Here is a 22,630-nt window from a genome sequence, read left to right as displayed (position 1 = left end):
AATGGCAAACTTTAGTCTTGCTCTGATGTTCTTTCTGGACAGCAAAGGTTTCCTCCTGGCATACCTCCCATGTAGATCAAATTTGTGCAGCCTCTTTCTAATGGTAGACTCAGTGCACTTTGACATCAACAGTGGCAAGAGCTACCTGTAGGTCCCGTGATGACATTCTGGGGTTCTTAGAGACTTATTTCAGCATCTTGCGGTCTGCTCTCGGGCTGAACTTGCTGGGGCGGCCTGGCCTGAACAAGTTGGCAGTTGTTTGGAATCTTCTCCACTTGTAGATGATCTTCCGGACAGTCGAATGATTGATTTCAAATTGTTTGGAGATCTTTTTAAATACATTCCCAGACTCGTAGGCATCTATAACCATCTTTCTGAAGGCCTCAGAGAGCTCTTTTGATCTAGGCATGGTGACGCCGCACACTTCAACAACAAAGAGCAAACCAAACTAAATGTCTGAGGTTTAAATAAGACAGGTTCCTCCAAGATCTTCTCTAACGATGTTCTAATCATTTGCACCTGAGCTGGTGCACTTGATTCTAATTTTAGGTATTTGAAGTGGTGATAAATGTAGGGGTGTACTTACTTTTTCCACATGCGAAATTTGCATTTATGTTTATTTAAATTATACAATGGCCTACAAAATGTAAATCTTTCATGATATTTGTTATATTACGTATATCACATTTATCTGTCAATATTGTTGAAATGAAGATCAAATAGCTGTATGTTGAAATATGTTGAAAAAGTCAAAACTTTCCCTGGGGTGTACTTACTTTTTCACATGACTGTATGTCAATGTGATATTTCAGTTTTTTCTTTTTAATACATTTGCAAAACTTTCTAAAATCCTGTTTTCTCTTTGTCATTATGGGGTAATGAGTGTAGATTGATGAGGGAAAAAATGAATTTAAACGATTTCAGCATAAGGCTGCAACATAAAAAATGTGAAAAAAGTGAAGGGGTCTGAATACTTACTGAATGCACTGTATATATAGTTTCCGGGGGTTAACTAGTTTCTAATTATGATTCCAAATTTTTCACATCTGCTATTCATTTCTGTTTTGTGAAATATCTTGTCACACTTCAGTAGTCCAGTCGCCTTCTTGGTCCGTACGCAGCACAAGGCTGCAGGGTAGCGTCATGCCCTCTGCTAGTCAGGGTAAGAATTTGTAATTTGTTTAGGGTGCCGGTGATGGCTCAGCTATTCTTTGTGAAAGACACCAAGGAATACTTAACGTCCACTATCGAATACTGGCAGATGTGATACCCGTGTAACGTCCATCTGAGGGACGGCACACACATTGATGAATCACCCTGCCTGTGAAAAACCGGGATGACACTTTATATATGGGTCTAGATTCAAACCCAGGCTAGAGAGCTTAGCGGCTAGACAGCTAAAACTTTTCTTTTTGCCACGTGCGACTTTTCCCTTTGCCACATGGGACTTTTATCTTTGCCACGTGGGACTCAAACCCAGGCTAGACAGCTTAGTGGCTAGACAGCTCAAACTTTTCTCTTTGACACATGGGACTTTTCTCTTTGCCACGTGTGACTCAAACCCAGGCTAGACAGCTCAAACCCAGGCTAGACAGCTCAAACGCAGGCGAGACAGCTGAGAGGCTAGACAGCTCAAACGTTTCTCCCTTGCCACGTGGGACTTTTATCTTTTCCATGTGGGACTCAAACCCAGGTTAGACAGCTCAAACCCAGGCTAGACAGCTTCGAGGCTAGACAGCTCAAACTTTTCTCTTTGCCATGTGGGACTTTTATCTTTGCCACGTGGCACTCAAACCCAGGCTAGACAGCTCAAACCCAGGCTAGACAGCTCAAACCCAGGCTAGACAGCTCAAACCCAGGCTAGACAGCTCAAACCCAGGCTAGACAGCTCAAACCCAGGCTAGAGAGCTCAAACCCAGGCTAGAGAGCTCAAACCCAGGCTAGAGAGCTCAAACCCAGGCTAGAGAGCTCAAACCCAGGCTAGAGAGCTCAAACCCAGGCTAGAGAGCTCAAACCCAGGCTAGAGAGCTCAAACCCAGGCTAGACAGCTCAAAAACCTAGGCTAGAAAGCTCAAACCCAGGCTAGACAGCTTCGAGGCTAGACAGCTCAAACTTTTCTCTTTGCCATGTGGGACTTTTCTCTTTGCCACGTGGGACTTTTATCTTTGCCACTTGGGACTGAAACCCAGGCTAGACAGCTCAAACCCAGGGTAGACAGCTTCGAGGCTCGACAGCTCAAACTTTTCTCTTTGCCACGTGGGACTCAAACCCAGGCTAGACAGCACAAAAACCTAGGCTAGAAAGCTCAAACCCAGGCTAGACAGCTTCGAGGCTAGACAGCTCAAACTTTTCTCTTTGCCATGTGGGACTTTTCTCTTTGCCACGTGGGACTTTTATATTTGCCACGTGGGACTGAAACCCAGGCTAGACAGCTCAAACCCAGGGTAGACAGCTTCGAGGCTCGACAGCTCAAACTTTTCTCTTTGCCACGTGGGACTTTTCTCTTTGCCACATAGTACTCAAACCCAGGCGAGACAGCTCAAACCCAGGCGAGACAGCTCAAACCCAGGCTAGACAGCTCAAACCTAGGCTAGACAGCTTGGAGGCTGGACAGCTCAAACTTTTCTCTTTGCCATGTGGGACTTTTATCTTTGCCCCGGAGGACTCAAACCCAGACTAGACAGCTCAAACCCAGGGTAGACAGCTTCGAGGCTAGACAGCTCAAACTTTTCTCTTTGCCACATGGGACTTTTCTCTTTGCCACGTAGTACTCAAACCCAGGCGAGACAGCTCAAACCCAGGCTAGACAGCTCAAACCTAGGCTAGACAGCTTGGAGGCTGGACAGCTCAAACTTTTCTCTTTGCCACGTGGGACTTTTATCTTTGCCACGTGGGACTCAAACCCAGGCTAGACAGCTCAAACCCAGGCTAGACAGCTCAAACCCAGGCTAGACAGCTCAAACCCAGGCTAGACAGTTTAGAGTAGGGGTCATCAACCTTAGGCACGCGTGCCACCATTGGCACGCGGCAGCGTAATCATTGGCGCACTGGCGAAAGCAGTGCCAAATCACTTCTTGAACAGCCATTGGCTGTTGCGCGGCCTGTCTTATTTAGTTTGATTGACATTACGGCCTCCCGCTCACATTTCCCACAGGAATTGCAGTGAAGTGGTTAAGGTTCGGTCGATGATGGCAACCCCGCGAGCTAAGAAAGCGAAAGTAAAGGTTTGGGCATTCCAGCCATCATGGACAGAAGAGTGGGGTTTTGTTTTTCAGAAGGACCGGGCTGTGTGTACTTTATGTTTTGAAAATGTTGTTTGTCGAACGTCGAGTGTTAAGCGCTATTTTGAGACAAAGCAAGAGAAAACTTTCAAAGATCAGGCAGATGAGGCAGAATCCATCAAACGTGCTGTGTCCAGGTATGGGAAGCAAGCCAACACCCTCAAAATCTTTGCCACTGCTAAAAACCATGCGACTGAAGCAAGCTATCGCATTGCTCATTGCATTGCGGAACACGGAAAGCCATTTGCTGATTGCGAATATATTAAGGAGGCTTTTCTATGTAGCTCAGAGGTTCTGTTTGAAGGCTTACCAAACAAAGAGACAATCAAATCAAGAATAAAAGATATTCCCATGTCAGCTAGAAGTTGTTGAGCGACGCATCGAAGAAATGGCCTCCCGCAGTCGTTTGACAACCGACCACTCCGAAGGATGTGTGCAACTTAAAGTGACGAACGACACCCCCAGATAATGGAGCTCAGCAAAGGAGAGCAGGGCCAGGGATCACACTGTGACTGGTAGGCATCTGTTTATTTGTAGTACACATGGGTTTGCAGATGTAGCTGTTTGTCCATCTCTTTTTTTCTAACTCAGATGTGGATGTTTTCATGAGGATGGCAGCATTCTTGTACAGTACTGGTATTCTGTTTGATACACTTTATTCTCCCTTTTTGACATTTGTTCCCAATGCAATTCTTTGTGAATGAGTTACTGAAAGCAGTGTTTTGAAATGGGGTCCTTGCATATAATTTGTAACCTCATGGGGGACAAATTTTACAATGATAAAATTATCATTCCAATGTCCTGATTATATAACTAATAACCACATTTAGAGGCCATTTTTCCCCGCAAAGCGGGGGTTGGCCTTTTTCGGGGACCGTGGTTGTTGTTGTTTTTTTTTTGGTCCCCTTTTTGAAGCAATGTTTTACGGCCGGATGCCCTTCCTGCCGCCAACCCTTTTTGTCGCCTTTTACGACAAGCAGGGAATTACCAGTGAACTGGTACTCAATTAGCCGACCTCGACCTCGGAAGGATGACAGGCTGAGTCAACCCCCCTGGCGTTAATTCAGCGATCGACTGGGATTCGAACCCAGGATCCTGGGATCCTAAGCTGGCACCCACACCGCTAGCCCAACACCACCTGATTATATAAAATAAAATAAAAAGCACATTTAGAGGCCATTTTTCCCCGCAAAGCGGGGGTTGGCCTTTTTCGGGGACCGTGGTTGTTGTTGTTTTTTGGTCCCCTTTTTGAAGCAATGTTTTACGGCCGGATGCCCTTCCTGCCGCCAACCCTTTTTGTCGCCTTTTTTTTTTTTTGCGACAAGCAGGGAATTACCAGTGAACTGGTACTCAATTAGCCGACCTCGGAAGGATGACAGGCTGAGTCAACCCCCCTGGCGTTAATTCAGCAATCGACCGGGATTCGAACCCAGGGTCCTGGGATCCTAAGCTGGCACCCGAGCCGCTAGCCCAACACCAGGGTTATGAGAGATAAATGTTTCTTTAAAATGTTGTTGCTATGCATGTAGCCTACATGGATGGAATAACATTCCATGTCTGTTGGAAATATTTTTTTCATGTGGTGTCATAATTAAACTTAATGTTAAACTTAATGTTGATATGGCATACTAATTAACAAGAACATTTCAAACTGGCACTTAATGTCAAAAAGGTTGCCGACCCCTGGCTTAGAGGCTAGACAGCTCAAACCCAGGCTAGACAGCTCAAACCCAGGCTAGACAGCTCAAACACAGGCTAGACAGCTCAAACCGAGGCTTGAAATCTCAAACCCAGGCTAGACAGCTAAAACCGAGGCTAGAAAGCTCAAACCCAGGCTAGACAGCTCAAACCCAGGCGAGACAGCTTAGAGGCTAGACAGCTCAAACCCAGGCTCGACAGCTCAAACCAGGCTAGACAGCTCAAACCCAGGCGAGACAGCTTAGAGGCTAGACAGCTCAAACCCAGGCTAGACAGCTCAAACCCAGGCTAGACAGCTCAAACCCAGGCTAGAAAGCTCAAACCCAGGCTAGACAGCTTAGAGACTTGACAGCTCAAACTTTTCTCTTTGCCATGTGGGACTTTTTTCTTTGCCACGTGGGACTCAAGCCCAGGCTAGACAGCTCAAACCCAGGCTAGACAGCTTTGAGGCTAGACAGCTCAAACTTTTCTCTTTGCCACGTGGGACTTTTCTCTTTGCCACGTGGGACTTTTCTCTTTGCCACGTGTGACTCAAACCCAGGCTAGACAGCTCATACCCAGGCTGACCGTGCCGTCCATGCCAGCTAAGTCCTGTGATGATGGTATCACTTTTTGATTAAGCAAACGGCACAGCACAGTTGCTCTGGAATTCGTTGAATCATCATGTGACTTGCAAAGCAGGTATTGAGAGAGTACAATAACAATATATGAACGATTATGAAAGATTGATCGTGTAATAAAGGCAAATTTTCAAACGTACGAGTATATGCAACCAGTTTAGGATGGTGTCTCCACCCCATTGACCACAGCAGCAGCGCTGTTGCAGTTACAACCGGGAGATCTCACAGAAGCCTTGACGTCACGCAGTGTCATTGCAAGGGGGGAGACAATCGTGAGGCCAAATTCTCTCCAACGAGCGAATGATGTTCGTGATGCCATGGCCAAAGCCCTGTACGATCGTCTTTTTTGCTGGATCATATGGCGTGTTAACAGCTTGCTGCAACCACTTGGTAACAGGTCCGCAAAACATTTTTGACTTGCATTGACTTGCTTTCTCTACCACATTGCAGTGCAGCTTTATTGTGATTGCACATTCCAACATGTTATGAACAATAATGTGTGAATTTGAGGCAAACTCTGATTCTATTCGACGGAGCATTTGTTAATTTCGCTTCTCATATCTATCTATAATTCCAGTAATCTCTGTGTGTTTGTTTGTACGTTTGTACGTTTGTACGTTTGTTTGTCTGTGACCGCTGTTTCTCGACAACCACGGGTCCGATATACTTTAAACTTGCCAGGTATATTGCTGGGGACCCGAGGATGTGCCTTTTCAAGGTTTCATATTAATCGGACAATTACTTACCGAGCTATGTCCAAAAAACGATTCAACCAATCAGAGAGCAGCGAGCTATCGCGTGTGCCGAACGTGGCGGACACACTCTGCCTCGGATGGCACATTTGAGAGCGTATTCATTTATTTCACGTTTGCAAACTATGTTGGCGCTATGTTGGCGTTAAACTATGTTTTAAAACTAATAAAAACCCAGGGGGGATTGTCACTGTACTCGCAAGCCGTTCGCCGTTCGCTTTGGCGTTGCGAATGGACCAAAACATTTCATGCACCAAACCATTTCATGTAAAGCGTTCGCCGTTCGCTTTGGCGTTGCGAATGGACCAAAACATTTCATGGACCAAACCATTTCATGTAAATAGAGGGGGGGATATAATTTTAGATATAGATATAGTACGGGCATGCCCTAGTTCTTCCTAATTCCCTGATCTGTTATTTGCATTTAACCACTCTTGCTGGTTTATTGATCATTAACAGCTCAATAAGATGTTTTATGAAATGTTTGAATAGGTCTTAAACTCTTGGACAATCAGATTTTTGAGATTTTTCCCTTAAATTTTTTTTTTTTTTTTTTTGGATACAAGATTGAGGCTCATGTAAGAGCTAACATTAATCACAAAAAAAAGGACACACACAACATACAATTAAGGGAGCGGAAGACAAGATGGGGATAGAGAGCGAAGCACACAAGTACAACATTTGAGAGCAGGGACATCGGGAGATCTGTGGGAGGGAGAGGGCTTGGGGGGAGGAGGCACAGGAAGGGGGGGGGGGGGGGAGAGGTATAAAACACATGGACACTGCTAGGACTTCCAGGAAGGAAGTCAGAATTTCAAAAAAGTGGATCTCGGGTGAATTAACGGGGGTAGAAAAGATCAAGGTTTTGGATGGTGGAAGATGAGACATGGTGGTGAACAGCTGTTTTAAAGACCTGGAGGGAGGAGTGGGATTTAAGAGAGTGAGGGAGATTGTTCCAGAGGCGGGAGAAAAGAGGAATGAAAGAGTGAAGGTGAGCAGAGAGTCTTCATTTTGGCAGTTTAACCATAAGAGGGTTGCTGGCAGATCTTGTGCGTCCTGGAGGAATATTTGGGGGACAGAGCACAGACAGAGCTGGGGGACCAAGGCCAGAGAGGAGTCGGTCGAAGACAGAAAAAGATTTATCCCATCTTATTGTCATCATTTATCCCATCCCAAGAAAAACATTCTCTGCAGGTCTTAGGATATTATGGGGTCTTTGGGGTGTCAATGGGTCAGCTGTTTTATTTACCGTGTGAAGGTATAGATGGGTCTGGAACTCGCATGCACGGATACACACACAGCTCATTTTATAGCATATGGGAGCCTTTCTGTACAGCAATGCTACTTTGAAACACAGGAAGGCAAACAGCAATCGACAAATATAGATGATTCCAGATACATGTAAAACGGAGGACAAGGGGTTGGAGGTAAACATAAAGTTTGGATTCTGGTTGTTGTTAAAGTTGGTTCACGAATGGATGGATGTGTGTTGCTTTGAACTTGTTGGTTTGTTCCTTGCATTCCTCAGTTTTGATAAGGAGAAGAATTTCCACATCAGCATCCTTGACATATTTGGCTTTGAAAACTTCCGGAAGAACTCGTTTGAACAGCTTTGCATCAACATCACAAATGAGCAACTGCAGTTTCACTTCAACCAGCATGTCTTCACATTTGAGCAGGTTGAGGACCATTCTCAAAGCTCTGTGCATTTATTATTATGACTGGTTTTTTTGGGGGGGGGGTAGGGTTGGTATTGGCCTATTAATGATTGAAATATAAAGTACATTGGACAATTATATCGAAGTGTACAAATAAACTAAATGGGCACTGTAGAGCACATACCTCCACAAACATGAACAGTTTATGCTTTTTATCCACTGATTGGTGGAATCTGCATACCAACCTGAACCAAAACCTAATTGGTTTGTTCTTGTCATCTACCCAACTCATCCACAAAGTTTTTTTCATTATCCGTCCATAACTTTTTTGACATAGCATGCTATATATCGTTTTTGGCCCTGTCATTCAATGGTGAAGAATCACTTTAAATTCTAGTATCCAAATCCAGATCCGGGTCTTCACCAAAATATTACCAATTAGTCCTTGCCATATACACAATCGGTTCACCAAGTGTCGTCCAAATTCGTCCTTCATGTTTTTATCCTGCTCACAAACAGACATACAAATTCTGGTCAGGTCTGTCTTTAGGGACTGCCACTGGTAACATGTAACCCAGTGCTACCTGCCGCATGGTCGGGTTGTGGGCGACTAAACCGACACCCCTCACTGGCTTTGCTCGTGGAGAGCGTGACTGTGAGACACTTACCAGGACCAAAAACAACACCTGAAAAAGGGTGGATGAGCCCCGTAGGTAGCCAACGGCCATCCAGTAAAGAGATGGTGTCTCCTAAAAAAACACCAATCTGTTTTGGACTGGTTCAAGTCAAAACAAAGATTTTTAAAATGGTGCGTGCTGCTTCCTTGCTTGAAGAGGATGGAGCACGGACAATCCCCATCGGTTGGCATCCATTGGGAGGAGGAAATTCCTCTTGAGGAAATGCCCCGCTGAGTACGTTGATAAAAGCGGCGCCATTGTTATGACGTTGCTTGTACCCATAGTATCCCGGGAAGTGACGGTAGTGACGGTACTCCTCCAAAGCTCAGTGTGTGGGTGTGGGTGTGGCTGTGGGTGTGGTGCCAGCTAGCTGTATTACAAGACTTAGCCCAAGTCGAAAAAGAAAAAGAATATGGCAGGTGAATAAATAACCTCCGTTGGCATAACTTGTTGAATATACAGTCACGTGAAAAAGTAAGTACACCCCATGTAAAGTTTTGACTTTTTCAACATATTTCAACATACAGCTATTTGATCTTCATTTTAACAATATTGATAGATAAAGGTGATATAATATAACAAATATCATGAAACATTTACATCTTGTAGTCCATTGTATAATTTAAATAAACATAAATGCAAATTTCGCATGTGGAAAAAGTAAGTCCACCCCTTATCACCACTTCAAATACCTCAAATTAGAATCAGGCGCACCAGCTCAGGTGCAAATGATTAGAACATAGTTAGAGAGGATCTTGGAGGAACCTGTCTTATTTAAACCTCAGACATTTAGTTTGGTTTGCTCTTTGTTGTTGAAGTGTGCGGCATCACCATGCCTAGATCAAAAGAGCTCTCTGAGGCCTTCAGAAAGAAGGTTATAGATGCCGACGAGTCTGGGAAGGGATTTAAAAAGATCTCCAAACAATTTGAAGTGAATCATTCGACTGTCCGGAAGATCATCTACAAGTGGAGAAGATTCGAAACAACTGCCAACTTGTTCAGGCCAGGCCACCCCAGCAAGTTCAGCCCGAGAGCAGACCGCAAGATGCTGAAAGAAGGCTCGAAGAACTGCAGAATGTCATCACGGGACCTACAGGTAGCTCTTGCCACTGTTGATGTCAAAGTGCACGAGTCTATCATTAGAAAGAGGCTGCACAAATTTGATCTACATGGGAGGTGTGCCAGGAGGAAACCTTTGCTGTCCAGAGAGAACATCAGGGCAAGACTGAAGTTTGCCAATGAACACCTGGGCAAAGACCAGCACTTCTGGAACAATGTGCTCTGGACAGATGAGTCAAAGGTAGAGCTATTTGGCCACAGTACCAGAAGTGATGTTTGGTGAAAACCAAAGACAGCATTTGACCACAAGAACCTGATACCAACTGTAAAGCATGGTGGTGGAAATATTATGGTTTGGGGCAGCTTTGCTGCATCAGGGCCTGGGCAGCTCACCATCATAGAATCCACTATGAATTCTTCATTGTACCAGAGGGTGCTTGAGGATAATGTGAGGCCATCTGTCAGAAAGTTGAAGCTCAACCGAAGGTGGACCTTGCAACATGACAATGACCCTAAACATACTGGTAAATCCACCAAGGAATGGCTGAAAAGAAAGAAATGGAGGGTCTTGGAATGGCCAAGTCAAAGCCCGGATCTAAATCCCATCGAGATGTTGTGGGGGGATTTGAAACGAGCTGTGCATGCAAGAAACCCCCCAAACATCGCACAGTTGAAATAATTCTGCATGGAGGAGTGGGCAAAAATTTCTCCCAGTCGATGTCAGAGACTGGTAGACAGTTATAAGAAATGCCTACTTGAGGTTGTTTCTGCCAAAGGGGGCAATACCACCTATTAGAGCCAAGGTTGTACTTACTTTTTCCACATGCGAAATTTGCATTTATGTTGATTTAAATTATACAATGGACTACAAAATGTAAATGTTTCATGATATTTGTTATATTATATCACCTTTATCTATCAATATTGTTGAAATGAAGATCAAATAGCTGTATGTTGAAATATGTTGGAAAAGTCAAAACTTTACATGGGGTGTACTTACTTTTTCATGTGACTGTAACTACCTTCGGTGACAGAGGTAATAAACTGCCCGGTATAAAATGCTCATTGTATTTGCTTTGATAGCCGTTTGGGAGGTAATTTCTGCTCTTGAAAAACATAGCGTGATGATTATAAGGATTTTACATTTCATGAGACTGCAACTTCCATAAGGCTGCAAGTAGTTAAATGCATTTATTACCCCCACTACTGAAGGTGGGCAAAGGTTATGTTTTCACCTCTGTGTTTGTCTGTTTGTCTGTATGTGAGCAGGATATCTCAAAACGTTATGGACGGATTCAGACGAAATTTGGTAGCGTGATGATTTTTGGTAGCGTGATCACATTTGGTGTGTGACAAGGACAAAATGATTATAGATTTTGGTGAAGATCCGCATCTGGATACTATATTTATTTTAGGTGATTCTTTGCCATTAAGAGATTGGGCCAAAAATTATATATAGCATGATGTTTCAAAAAGTTGTGGATGGACCAAGATGAAGCTTAGTGGATGAATTGGTTAGGTGACAAGAACTAGCCTATTCAATTTTGGTTCAGTTGAGCATCCAGATCCGGCCTATCAGTGGGATGCAAAGCACAAGCTGTTCAGCCTGGTAGCGGTATGTGCTCTACCAAGTGCCGTACTAGTTCTGTCTTAATTCGCTACTTGCACTCGTGAGTTGTTCAATCATTAAACACACACCTGTGTCGTAAGAACATTCAACTGCACATTAATTGTGATCCTGCGACTGGTAACTACTGTTGCTATATCTCGGATCATGTATTTCTTGGACCGGGTCCTTATTACCCTGCGCTCGTGAAGAGAAAGGCAGGGTTAAGCATTCGGGTACGTACGTACATGCTTGTCTGCATTTTAAAAATTCATTTTCTTGGCAACCGTTGGTCCGATTGACATGAAATTTTCACCATAGGAGGGCCTCCTCCTGTAGAATATTACAGTGAATATTATGACGTCACCTGTCACGTGGTACGGGCAACATCTTAGAAAAACCAAAAAATTTGCACCTCTATATCTCAAAAACCGCTGCACAGAAATAATTGAGACAGGTGTCATTGCAAAAAAATCTCCATGCGGAATAACATATGTGAATGATGACGTCATAGGTGCCACCATTATGATGTCATAATTCGACAAGTAAAAAACTTTATCCGATCGGGATAAAATTTCTTAAGCATCTTCTCGGTATAAATTGATGCAGAAATAAAATTATAATGACGTCGTAGGTCACGTGGTTCGGACGCCATATTGTTTTGAGTGAGAAGCCTGAAAAACCACTAAAATCAAATTTTCTCGAAAACGACTGAACAGATCGAGGCCAACCTTTGCGGGCAGAATCGCATACCCATGACGAACAAAAAAGTCAATGAGCATGACATCATGCGTCACATGGTTTCGGAGTTATGACGTTTTTAAGCATAAACATTTAAAACCAAGCTCCTCCGTCACTTTTTATCCTATCGAGGGGAAACTTTACAGATGTGTTCAGCATATCAGTCTGCTAAAATGACCTTTTGGAATTTGCGATACGTGACGTGGTTTGGCAGATATAAATAATTAAACGACAATATTTAAAAATTTATAACTCTTGAACCACTTCATTGATCGACGTGAAACTTTGCATTATAGTAGAGGTCATGAAGTGTAATACGTGTGCAAAATTTAAAGATGATTGTATGTACGGTCTGGAAGCTCGAAGTTGTTATTGCGTGAAGAAGAAGAGTCTTCTAGAGTGGGCATGGAATTAATTATCACACTGCACCTGACGAGCAGGAAAAGTACGTAGCGACCTCACGGGGTCATTTTGACCTCATATAAAATTCTGATTTCAGATTTATCAATCGCTGAGGTATATTAACACAAGACCAAAACAGATTTGGCGAAATTCCGATGATTTTTGACGAAAATATAATATTTGTGTCGGCATTTCAGTAAAGTAAAGTGTGTGCCGTGTCGGCATTGAAAAAATTGAAACGTGGCTCATTGTGAATAACTCCATATGGGGAATAGGTGTTGTTAACGATGACGTCATTGGTACCATAATTATGACGTCATAATTTGACAGGGACAACGCTTAGTCTGATCAGTTTGAAATTTATTGAGCATGATCTATGCAACAATTATTTAGAGAATATAAATTTATGATGTCATCGCTCACGTGGTCTGGCAGCCATATTGAATCAAAAAAAAAAGAAACGTTCAAAAATAGAGGAGTTGGATCACACAAAGTTGACTGTGCAGGGTAAGTATTCTATGAATACCATCTAGTTGTTAATATAATGATGTGGGGGTTAAATACTAGTTAAATGATGTCTTGTAGAGCAAAATGTGAGTTAATTGGATGCATTTGGTTCGTAACACAAATGAAATATGTCGATAATGAGATGTTGTTTGAACATGCAGCCTATTACTGTCTAAACTTGTCCATTGTGTTATATCAAATATTATTGGATGGAGCACAATTGTCAGAACACTGGACTTGGTCTTAGAATTAAATGAACAAACTTTTTAGATCATTTAACGAGTTTATTCACGAAACGAATGTGCACACAAACCACCTGAGTGATTACGCATAAGAATGATCGAAGCATTTGTTGCAGAGTTTAGTGGTTTGCTGGTTGTGGTAATGTTGTTAATTTTGATCCTTTTTTCCATGCTTTGTGACAGACTGAGTACACAAAAGAAGGTTTGTTCACACAACCTATTGAGTTTGAGAACAACCAACCTTTATTGGACCTCTTGTTGTCTCGACCTCTTGGCCTTCTTTCTTTGCTCGATGAGGAAAGTCGCTTCCCACAGGCCACGGGTGGCACCCTTGTTGGTACTTGCTCGTTGTTGATAACTTTTCCACATATCAACCCGTCATATAATGATGATCTTAATCAGACAAATCATGGCTTTTCCTACAACCTCAACTAACTTCTACAAAGACAGAAAATTGATAAGTTTAATTGTTGTCTTCACAGAGTGTTTCCCCTCAAATGTTGTTGTCTGTGACATCAAAGGCGATTCGTCCCTCTCAAATCAAAAGAGTAAATTAAGGTTTTTAAAGATAATATTTTGTATCCACACACATTAGCCTGTTATTTAACACGAGCAGAAGCCCATGGTAAAAATACCACGAATATAATTATTTTTTTTAGGACCCATGATCGACGCAGAGCAGCACTGCAGCACACCACACTATTGACTGTTGCCTATACACTGCTCAGATTCAATTTTTTGTCTGATCGAAGAAATTACAAGTACAGATACGTTCAAAATACATCGCCCACATGCCAAATAAATAAATAACATATCCCCCAGCACGCGGCACATAGATACGGTATTGGGAGGGAGAGGTGTACAATAATTGATTGATTAATTAAAATATATAAATAATAATCGTAAAATAATTAATTTATTATTCAATTGGCTAATGGCATACCTAAACCACCAGTGTTTCATCCGAAGCTGTAACATTTTAGAAAATAATTAATCAATCGAAAAATTAAATAATTGATTGAATAATTAATTAATCATCAATATAATTAATCGATTAATTTGATTTAAACAGAACAGAATTTGGAGAATTCATTGTTTCGGATAAAGATGCATCGATCACAGACTATAGCAACTGCCCAGTATGGCAGGTCTGCATGTCCGACGTTTGATTATTGAGCGGCTTCATTTGGGACTATGTGGACAACACACACCAGTTGGGAAGAGGAGTTGGAGTGGAGTCGGAAGGGCGAGAGAAGGAAGGTTTCATCAGGATTCATCTTCTTTTCCCAAATGTTCATTTACATTCTGATAAATTTCAATCATTCCGCATGAATGTCTTGCATGGCTAACGAAATCTAATACTATTGCCTGCCATTAATTATTATTTAATTCTTAATTCTAGCGTCTATCGTACAATATGCACTTGATATTGGACTTAGGGTCGTAATTACAGTTATTTTGTGCAATTTTTCTGCAGATAAGTTTGAAGACAACTTAAAGTCCAAGTACTTCTGGCGACCCAAAAGGTTGGATTTGTCATTCGGGATACATCATTTCGCTGGCAAGGTTAGTACACATCTCGTGAAGATTCTTGAGATAAATTTGCTGATTTACTCTATTCACATTTGTTTTTGACTTGCACTCACATCCAGGTTCTGTATGATGCAATGGGCTTCCTGGAAAAGAACAGGGATACTTTGGCATCAGAAGTATTGCTGCTGCTTAGTGCATCAGAAAGTCCGTTACTTGCACAGCTCTTTTCACAGCCATTCACCACGCCAGGTGAGTATAAACCTCAAGACAGGTGTAAATTAATATATACTTGTGATAAACCAGTCCATGTTATTCCATTTGCTTTCATATGTAGTTGTGTATATTTCTGATACCCTTTATATGTCGTTCATATGTAGTTGAACCCTTTCATGTGTAGTTGTGTATGTTTCTGATACACTTTACGCTACTGGTCAAAAGTTTAGGTACACCCAACATTTTTTTATATTTTACTGTTTCATGTGCAAAATGGACATAAGATGTGAACAAAATTCCTACCCAACATAAATCTGCTCATCTACTGATATTATATATTGTGCTTCAATGCATCTTTCTTGTGTGAAACGTAGGTTTAAAGCAATTTTTGGAAATAGGTCGAAAAGTGCAATACAAAATCTAAACTGAAACGTGAAGTTAATGTTATAAACTTTTCATGTACATGTAAGGAGAAAAAACTATTTACAAATACTCTGCTCTGTGTGGAATGAACGTTTGTTCTTAGTTTCTTCATCATGTGCAATGTCTATTATTGCCAGGCGTTGCAAAAAATGTTTACAGAAAGGTCGGCCATACAATCTAATGAGTGTGTTTTTTTGTTTCAGATTGCATGAACATGGGTGCCAAAGCTCAGCTAATGCCAGAAAAAAAGGCAGGCAATTGTAACTTAGAAAAGAAGGGCTTGAAACAGTTGCAATGCTGGAGCTGTTCAGCTAGGCTCTAATTTCCGGTGCTGTAAGATGTCTGATGTGCAGACTGGTGACTCGGATTACTTGTCCTGCGATTCTGTTGTGATTCTTGGTCGACCAGAACGTTTTATATCCGCATTTTTACCAGTTTCATTATGTCGTTTAATGGCACAAGCAACTGCATTTACTGACACTTGTAATTGTTTTGCAATTTTTCTCAAGGATTGGCCTTCTTTTCTCAAAGTTACAATTGCCTGTCTTTTTTCTGGCGTTAGCTGAACTTTGGCACCCATGTTCATGCAATCTGAAACAAAAAAAACACTCATTAGATTGTATGGTCGGCCTTTCTGTAAACATTTTTTGCATCGCCTGGCAATAATAGACATTGCACATGATGAAGAAACTAAGACAAACATTCATTCCACACAGAGCAGAGTATTTGTAAACAGTTTTTGCTCCTCACATGAAAAGTTTATAACATTAACTTCACGTTTCAGTTTAGATTTTGTATTGCACTTTTCAACCTATTTCCAAAAATTGCTTTAAACCTATGTTTCACACAAGAAAGATGCATTGAAGCACAATATATTATCAGTAGATAAGCAGATTTATCTTTGGTAAGAGTTTTGTTCACATCTTATGTCCATGTTGCACATGAAACAGTAAAAAAACAAAAAAAAAAACACCTTTAGAGGCCATTTTTCCCCGCAAGCAGGGGTTGGCCTTTTTCGGGAACCGTGGTTGTTGTTGTTTTTTTTTTGGTCCCCTTTTTGAAGCAATGTTTTACGGCCGGATGCCCTTCCTGATGCCAACCCTTTTTGCCGCCTTTAACGACAAACAGGGAATTACCAGTGAACTGGTACTCAATTAGCCGACCTCGGAAGGATGACAGGCTGAGTCAACCCCCCTGGCGTTAATTCAGCGATCGACCGGGATTCGAACCCAGGATCCTAGGATCTTAAGCCGGCACCCTAGCCGCTAGCCCAACACCAGGGTTCTGGTAAACACATGAAACAGTAAAATATAAAAAAATGTTGGGTATACTTAAACTTTCGACCGGTAGAGCATATGTCATTAACCGTGATTGCTTTTCAATGTACGTGTAGTGAAATCGTATCCGTACTGAACCCGGGTGGGGATGCTCGCTGCTCGCTGTCATTGTTGTCCCCACTAGGGGCGTGACTATAAGACCCGTTACTGTGTCAGTGCTCCGAGACTTCTCCCTTGTGACATGTTACATCGGTAGCCTCGTTAATGGTACGCCTTTATAGAATATCTAGCTTGCTTGCATTGACTGATATGAATGGCTTTATGAGATGTCGCATCGTATGCTTATTGTGTATTTCCACTTACAGGAATGATGTGATGATCTAAATGCAATTAAACCAAACCGTTGGACTAAAAGTTGTGCGGACCTGAATGGTTTTCCACAACACTTAATTGCATTTATGATCTGCTGACATGGCTGGCAACAAGACGTTGACGGTGTCCATTTTCAGCGCCGACCCACAAGCCACGGACGGAGGCTTGCAACTCAAGCACTGGCTCAAGCAACTGGAGCATCTCTTTAATGAGCCTGATACCGCTCCGACGCCTGCCGCGAAGCTGGCAATATTACACTCAAAAATCGACTACCGGGTCTACCACTCGGTCGCTCAATGCACGACGTATGATCTTACCGTCGCGGAGCTCAAGCGGCTTTACATAAAAGAAAAAAGCCCTGTGTATGCGCGTTATTTGCTGCAGACGCGACGGCAGCAACCCAACGAGCCTATGGATCATTACGCCCAGGAGCTCCGGCAGCTCATGCTGGACAGCGCCCAGCCACGGACTCCCGAGCAGGCTAAAGATGACCGACTTTTAGATGCCTTCATAGCAGGGGTCTCCTCTCAGGAACTACGTCTCAAACTCTTGGAGAAGACCGACCTGACCTTCGCTACGGCGGTAGAGCAAGCGACGGTGTATACTGAAGCGCGGATGCAATCGAACGCCTATGATCGCACGCGCCTTTTGGCGGGCACCTCACTGCACGCCCGGCCGGAGAGGACCACTGACGAGGACGTGGATCCGCCTGCTGAACTCCGGGATGCTCCGGAGGATGACCCTACCCTGACAGCTGCCGTTACGACCAGCAGACCCAAGGCCTTGCGCGGGGCCGCATGTTTTTTTTGTGGAGGGCCTCGTCATGCCCGAGTCGTGTGTCCGGCACGTGACGCTATTTGCCATTTGTGCTCGCTAAAGGGACATTACGCGAAAGTGTGCAAGAAATCGGCACGCGGCTCGCGGCCCTTCGACACGCGCAGCCGCGGTCGCGCAGGCGCGGCAACCTTGAACGGGCTTGTAGCAGAACCCACGAGCCCAGCGCCTTACCCGTCTTCGAAGGGGAGGGCCTCTCGCTGCGGCCCGCTGGGCGCTCAGACAACCTTGACTGGCGCCACCGGAAAGCCACCACCGTCTCATTCTCCATCGGGGACAAAGGCCGCGTCCTTGGCCAAACCTCGAGCCACGCAAGGGAAGAAACAGCTTTCGAATACTACGGAAGCCTTCTGTCAAAGCGACCAAACGAAAAAGGCGATTTCGAATACTACTACGGAAGCCTGTTGTCAAAGCGACCAAACGAAAAAGGCGATTTCGAATACTACGGAAGCCTTTTGTCAAAGCGACCAAACGAAAAAGGCGATTTCGGCTACAACGGAAGCCTTTATCTGCCAGGAGTGTCAAAAGGCGATGTCAAATACTACTGAGGCCTTTTCTCATCGGATTTTGAATCGCGAAACACCGGAATGCTGGGGAAAGCCCTCTGATGACGATAATGGATTCCCCATGGTCAACGCAGACTCCGGTCACGATCGCAAAACTGCTGCTGGTGTAGGATCCACCCGCGAGGCTGGTCCGACCCATTCGGGGGGCTCAGTCCCGCTCCCAGCTGCCTCGTCTGGCCTGGCTCAAGCCCTTATTCCCCTTATGGTTGAGGGCCATTGCGTTCAGGCCTTGGTGGACACCGGATCTACGGATAGTTTTATCGACCAGCGACTTGTGCTCAGGCATGGATGGCGGATCGGGCGGTCTACACGACGGATCTTCATGGCATCCCAGGGACTCCGGCTTAGCACAAAAGGGGAATGCCGATTGAAACTAGTGCTAAAGGGACGGGTTTTCCCTGATGTACACCTTATGGTTTTACCCGCGTTATGTGCTGATATTCTGCTAGGACACGATTTTCTTAAGCTGCATGGACGTCTGGTAATGGAGTTCGGTGGGCCTGACACTCTTGTTGTGGGGGCGGACGACGCGCTAACGGTGTGCGCCCTAGCGCAAATGGACGTCCGTCCGCTTTCGCTGTTCCCCAATCTAACCTCCGACTGTACCCCTGTCGCGGTAAAATCGAGACGCTACTCCCGCGCGGACATGCAATTCATTGCGGACGAAACGACTCAGCTCTTGAAAGACGGCATCATAGAACCTAGTAGGTCACCGTGGCGTGCCCAGGTCTTAGTGGTGCGCAGTGAGGCCCATCGCAAACGCATGGTAATCGACTATTCCCAAACGATTAACCGCTTTACACAGCTGGATGCCTACCCCCTTCCGGGGATGGACGCGCTAGTGCAACAGGTGTCCCAGTATTCGGTCTATAGTACTCTCGATCTCCGTAGTGCGTACCACCAGATCCCTATCTCTAGGGCGGATCGTATCTATACCGCTTTCGAGTCGGGGCAGCGGTTGTACCAATTTACACGATTGCCCTTTGGGGTGACGAACGGGGTCGCTTGTTTCCAGAGGGCCATGGATGACCTCGTTGCGCGGGAGCACTTAACCGATGTTTTCGTCTACCTCGATAACCTTACGGTTTGTGGATATGACCAAGGGCACCATGACGCTAATCTGAAGCGCTTCCTTGAGGTCGCGCAACGGTATCACTTAACTATGAACGAGGATAAGTGCCGATACTCCCTACGCACCATAGATCTTCTGGGGTACACCGTGACCCATGGCTCTGTCTCTCCGGATAAGGAACGTCTGCGACCTTTGCTCGACATGGCCCCTCCCTGCGATCGGGCTTCCCTGAAACGCGCCCTTGGGCTGTTCGCCCATTACTCCAAATGGGTGCAAAATTTCTCCGCGAAACTTCGCCCCCTTGTGGCCTGCGACACCTTTCCCCTGTGTTCGGCCGCATTGACGGCCTTTGAAGGACTTAAGACCGACATCGCCCGAGCCGCCGTAGCAACCATTGACGAGAGCGGCTCGTTCGTCCTCGAAAGTGACGCCTCGGATCAGGCCATCGCGGCGACCCTCTCCCAAGGGGGACGTCCCGTGGCTTTCTTTTCACGGACTCTTACCTCCGCTGAGCGGCGGCACTCGTCCGTTGAAAAGGAAGCGTATGCGATCGTCGAGTCTATTCGGCGATGGCGCCCGTACCTACTCGGGCGGAGCTTCCAAATCATCACGGACCAGCAAAGCGTTGCGTTCATGTACGACACCTTACACGCCCAGCGCATTAAGAACGAGAAAATCACTCGCTGGCGTATCGAACTCGCCGACTTCTGTTACACCATCAAATATCGCCCAGGGAAGGATAACCAGGCCGCCGATGCCTTATCGCGCCCCACTACATGTGCTGGTATCACCTCGTTGGAGGGCCTACGGGTGCTGCATGCTACTGCGGGCCATCCCGGCGTAACGCGTTTCGCTCATTTCGTGCGGAGTGGGAATCTCCCTTACTCGATTGACGATATCCGCCGTATCTGTCGCGACTGCGCTATCTGCGCGGAAATCAAACCGCGTTTCTATAACCCCCCTATGGGGACTCTGGTGAAGGCTACACGCCCGTGGGAACGCTTGGCGATGGATTTCAAGGGCCCTTTGCCGGTGTCGAGCGGCTCTCGCTATCTGCTCACTATCGTTGATGAGTACTCACGATTCCCCTTTGCTTATATGTGCGCGGACATGACTGCTGCCACGGTGATGCGTTGCTTACAGAACTTGTTCTCAATGTTCGGTTACCCGGCCTATGTCCATACCGACCGGGGTGCAGTCTTCTTGTCTCAGGAGGTGCGCGGCTATCTGCTCCAAAACAACGTTGCGTCTAGTTACACCACGCCGTATAGACCCCAGGCTAATGGGCAGATCGAACGCTTCAACGGGATTATCTGGAGGGCCGTCATGCTCCATCTCCGGACCCACGGCCGGGGCCTCGATAAATGGGCTTGGTCGCTACCTGCGGCGTTGAACTCAATCCGGGCACTCCTGAGTACGGCAACTAACCAAACTCCCCACGAGCGTCTTTTCCACCACCCCAGGAGCTCGGGGTGTATACGGTCTTTGCCCAGTTGGCTCGCTGGGCCCGGGCCGGCCTACCTTAAACGGGCAGTTCGCGCGAGCAAGTACGACCCCCTTGTGGACAAAGTGCAGATTCTCCAGGCTAATCCTGAGCATGCTCGTGTGATGACGTCTGATGGTCGTGAGACTACTGTCTCCGTTCGTCATCTTGCCCCTTGCGGGGTCGACGACCTTAGTAGGGAATCGGACGGACCAGTCGAACCCGTCTATGAGACTATGACCTCTCCCGACGCTCCCATCGCCGACAGTCCACCGACCCTCCCCCCGTCGAGACTGCCCGGGTCCGACGACTTGGCGTTACCCCCTTCATCACCCGACCCTGTTGACGCCTCTGACACCGGGGATACAGGGTTACGAGACGCCGTACCCGGGGAATTTCGAACGCGTGCTGGCAGAGAAATTCGCCGCCCGGCCCGCTACGGTTGGGCCGACTAATACTCCGCGCCCATGCTGACGCTCACTCGCTTTTAGCCGCGCGGCCGTATAATTCTGACGGGGGGTGAATGTAGTGAAATCGTATCCGTACTGAACCCGGGTGGGGATGCTCGCTGCTCGCTGTCATTGTTGTCCCCACTAGGGGCGTGACTATAAGACCCGTTACTGTGTCAGTGCTCCGAGACTTCTCCCTTGTGACATGTTACATCGGTAGCCTCGTTAATGGTACGCCTTTATAGAATATCTAGCTTGCTTGCATTGACTGATATGAATGGCTTTATGAGATGTCGCATCGTATGCTTATTGTGTATTTCCACTTACAGGAATGATGTGATGATCTAAATGCAATTAAACCAAACCGTTGGACTAAAAGTTGTGCGGACCTGAATGGTTTTCCACAACAGTACGTCCAACAGGAAACCTGGTCCACGGAAGGTCACAAACTATAGGACCGAATCGCTTGCTGGCAATCTCTTCTGCGGCACACTTCACTGTAATAATTTTCAACATCCTGTCATTGCATAACTCGATCTTATGTTTATATCACACGGCATTGTTCCTTTACATTATATTCTTGTGCAATTAGCAGGTGGACACATGGCAGCAGAGACAACATCAAGGTGACATGAATGGTACACGGAGTCAAACGGTTGCTTCCTACTTTAGGGTAAGTGTGCTGCGCAAAACTGAGCTCTTGTTAGATGTGATAGATTTGATGAGATCAAGGACTTGACTTTCATTGTTTTCACAAATTGTGTTTGCATTAATTTTTATATTCATCATGGGATATGGGTGCTCCTGGCAAGGCTGACACTTATTGCTCATCCCCAGTTGCCCTTAACAAGGTGGTGGTGTGCCTTGTTTTTAATTAGCTGTCGTTCAAATGGTGCAGGTACTACAATAATGTTATTACCCTGCACTCGTGAAACAAAAAGCGGGGTTAAGCTATCATCTGCGTGTGTACATGTGGCATACGTACATATGAGTCTGCATCTTAAAAATCCATTTTCTCAGCAAGCGTTGGTCCAATTGACAGGAAATCTTGCACCATAGGAGCACCTCTTCCTGTATAATTTTTGTGATAATTATGATATCATATGCCACATGGATGGACGCCATCTTGGAAAAAAACAAAAAACGTTGCAACTCTATAATCTTC

General features: G+C 45.1%; 1 protein-coding gene across 1 annotated transcript in view; it reads left to right on the top strand.

The window, feature by feature from the left end:
* MYO3A (myosin IIIA) overlaps positions 1 to 22,630 on the top strand; it is a 256,573-nt gene that overhangs the window by 94,700 nt on the left and 139,243 nt on the right. Inside the window, exons 17-23 of the mRNA XM_078782456.1 lie at positions 5,789 to 5,996; positions 7,880 to 8,030; positions 13,427 to 13,580; positions 14,721 to 14,809; positions 14,896 to 15,025; positions 21,888 to 21,964; positions 22,058 to 22,138. Of these exons, the coding sequence (XP_078638582.1) occupies positions 5,789 to 5,996; positions 7,880 to 8,030; positions 13,427 to 13,580; positions 14,721 to 14,809; positions 14,896 to 15,025; positions 21,888 to 21,964; positions 22,058 to 22,138 (890 nt within the window). The remainder of the gene's footprint in view (positions 1 to 5,788; positions 5,997 to 7,879; positions 8,031 to 13,426; positions 13,581 to 14,720; positions 14,810 to 14,895; positions 15,026 to 21,887; positions 21,965 to 22,057; positions 22,139 to 22,630) is intronic.

This window comes from Myxine glutinosa, chromosome 7 (genome assembly GCF_964187855.1).
Source record: "Myxine glutinosa chromosome 7, kmMyxGlut1.1, whole genome shotgun sequence".
In the NCBI taxonomy this organism is placed as follows: domain Eukaryota; kingdom Metazoa; phylum Chordata; class Myxini; order Myxiniformes; family Myxinidae; genus Myxine; species Myxine glutinosa.
This window is presented reverse-complemented; position numbering and strand designations above follow the sequence as displayed.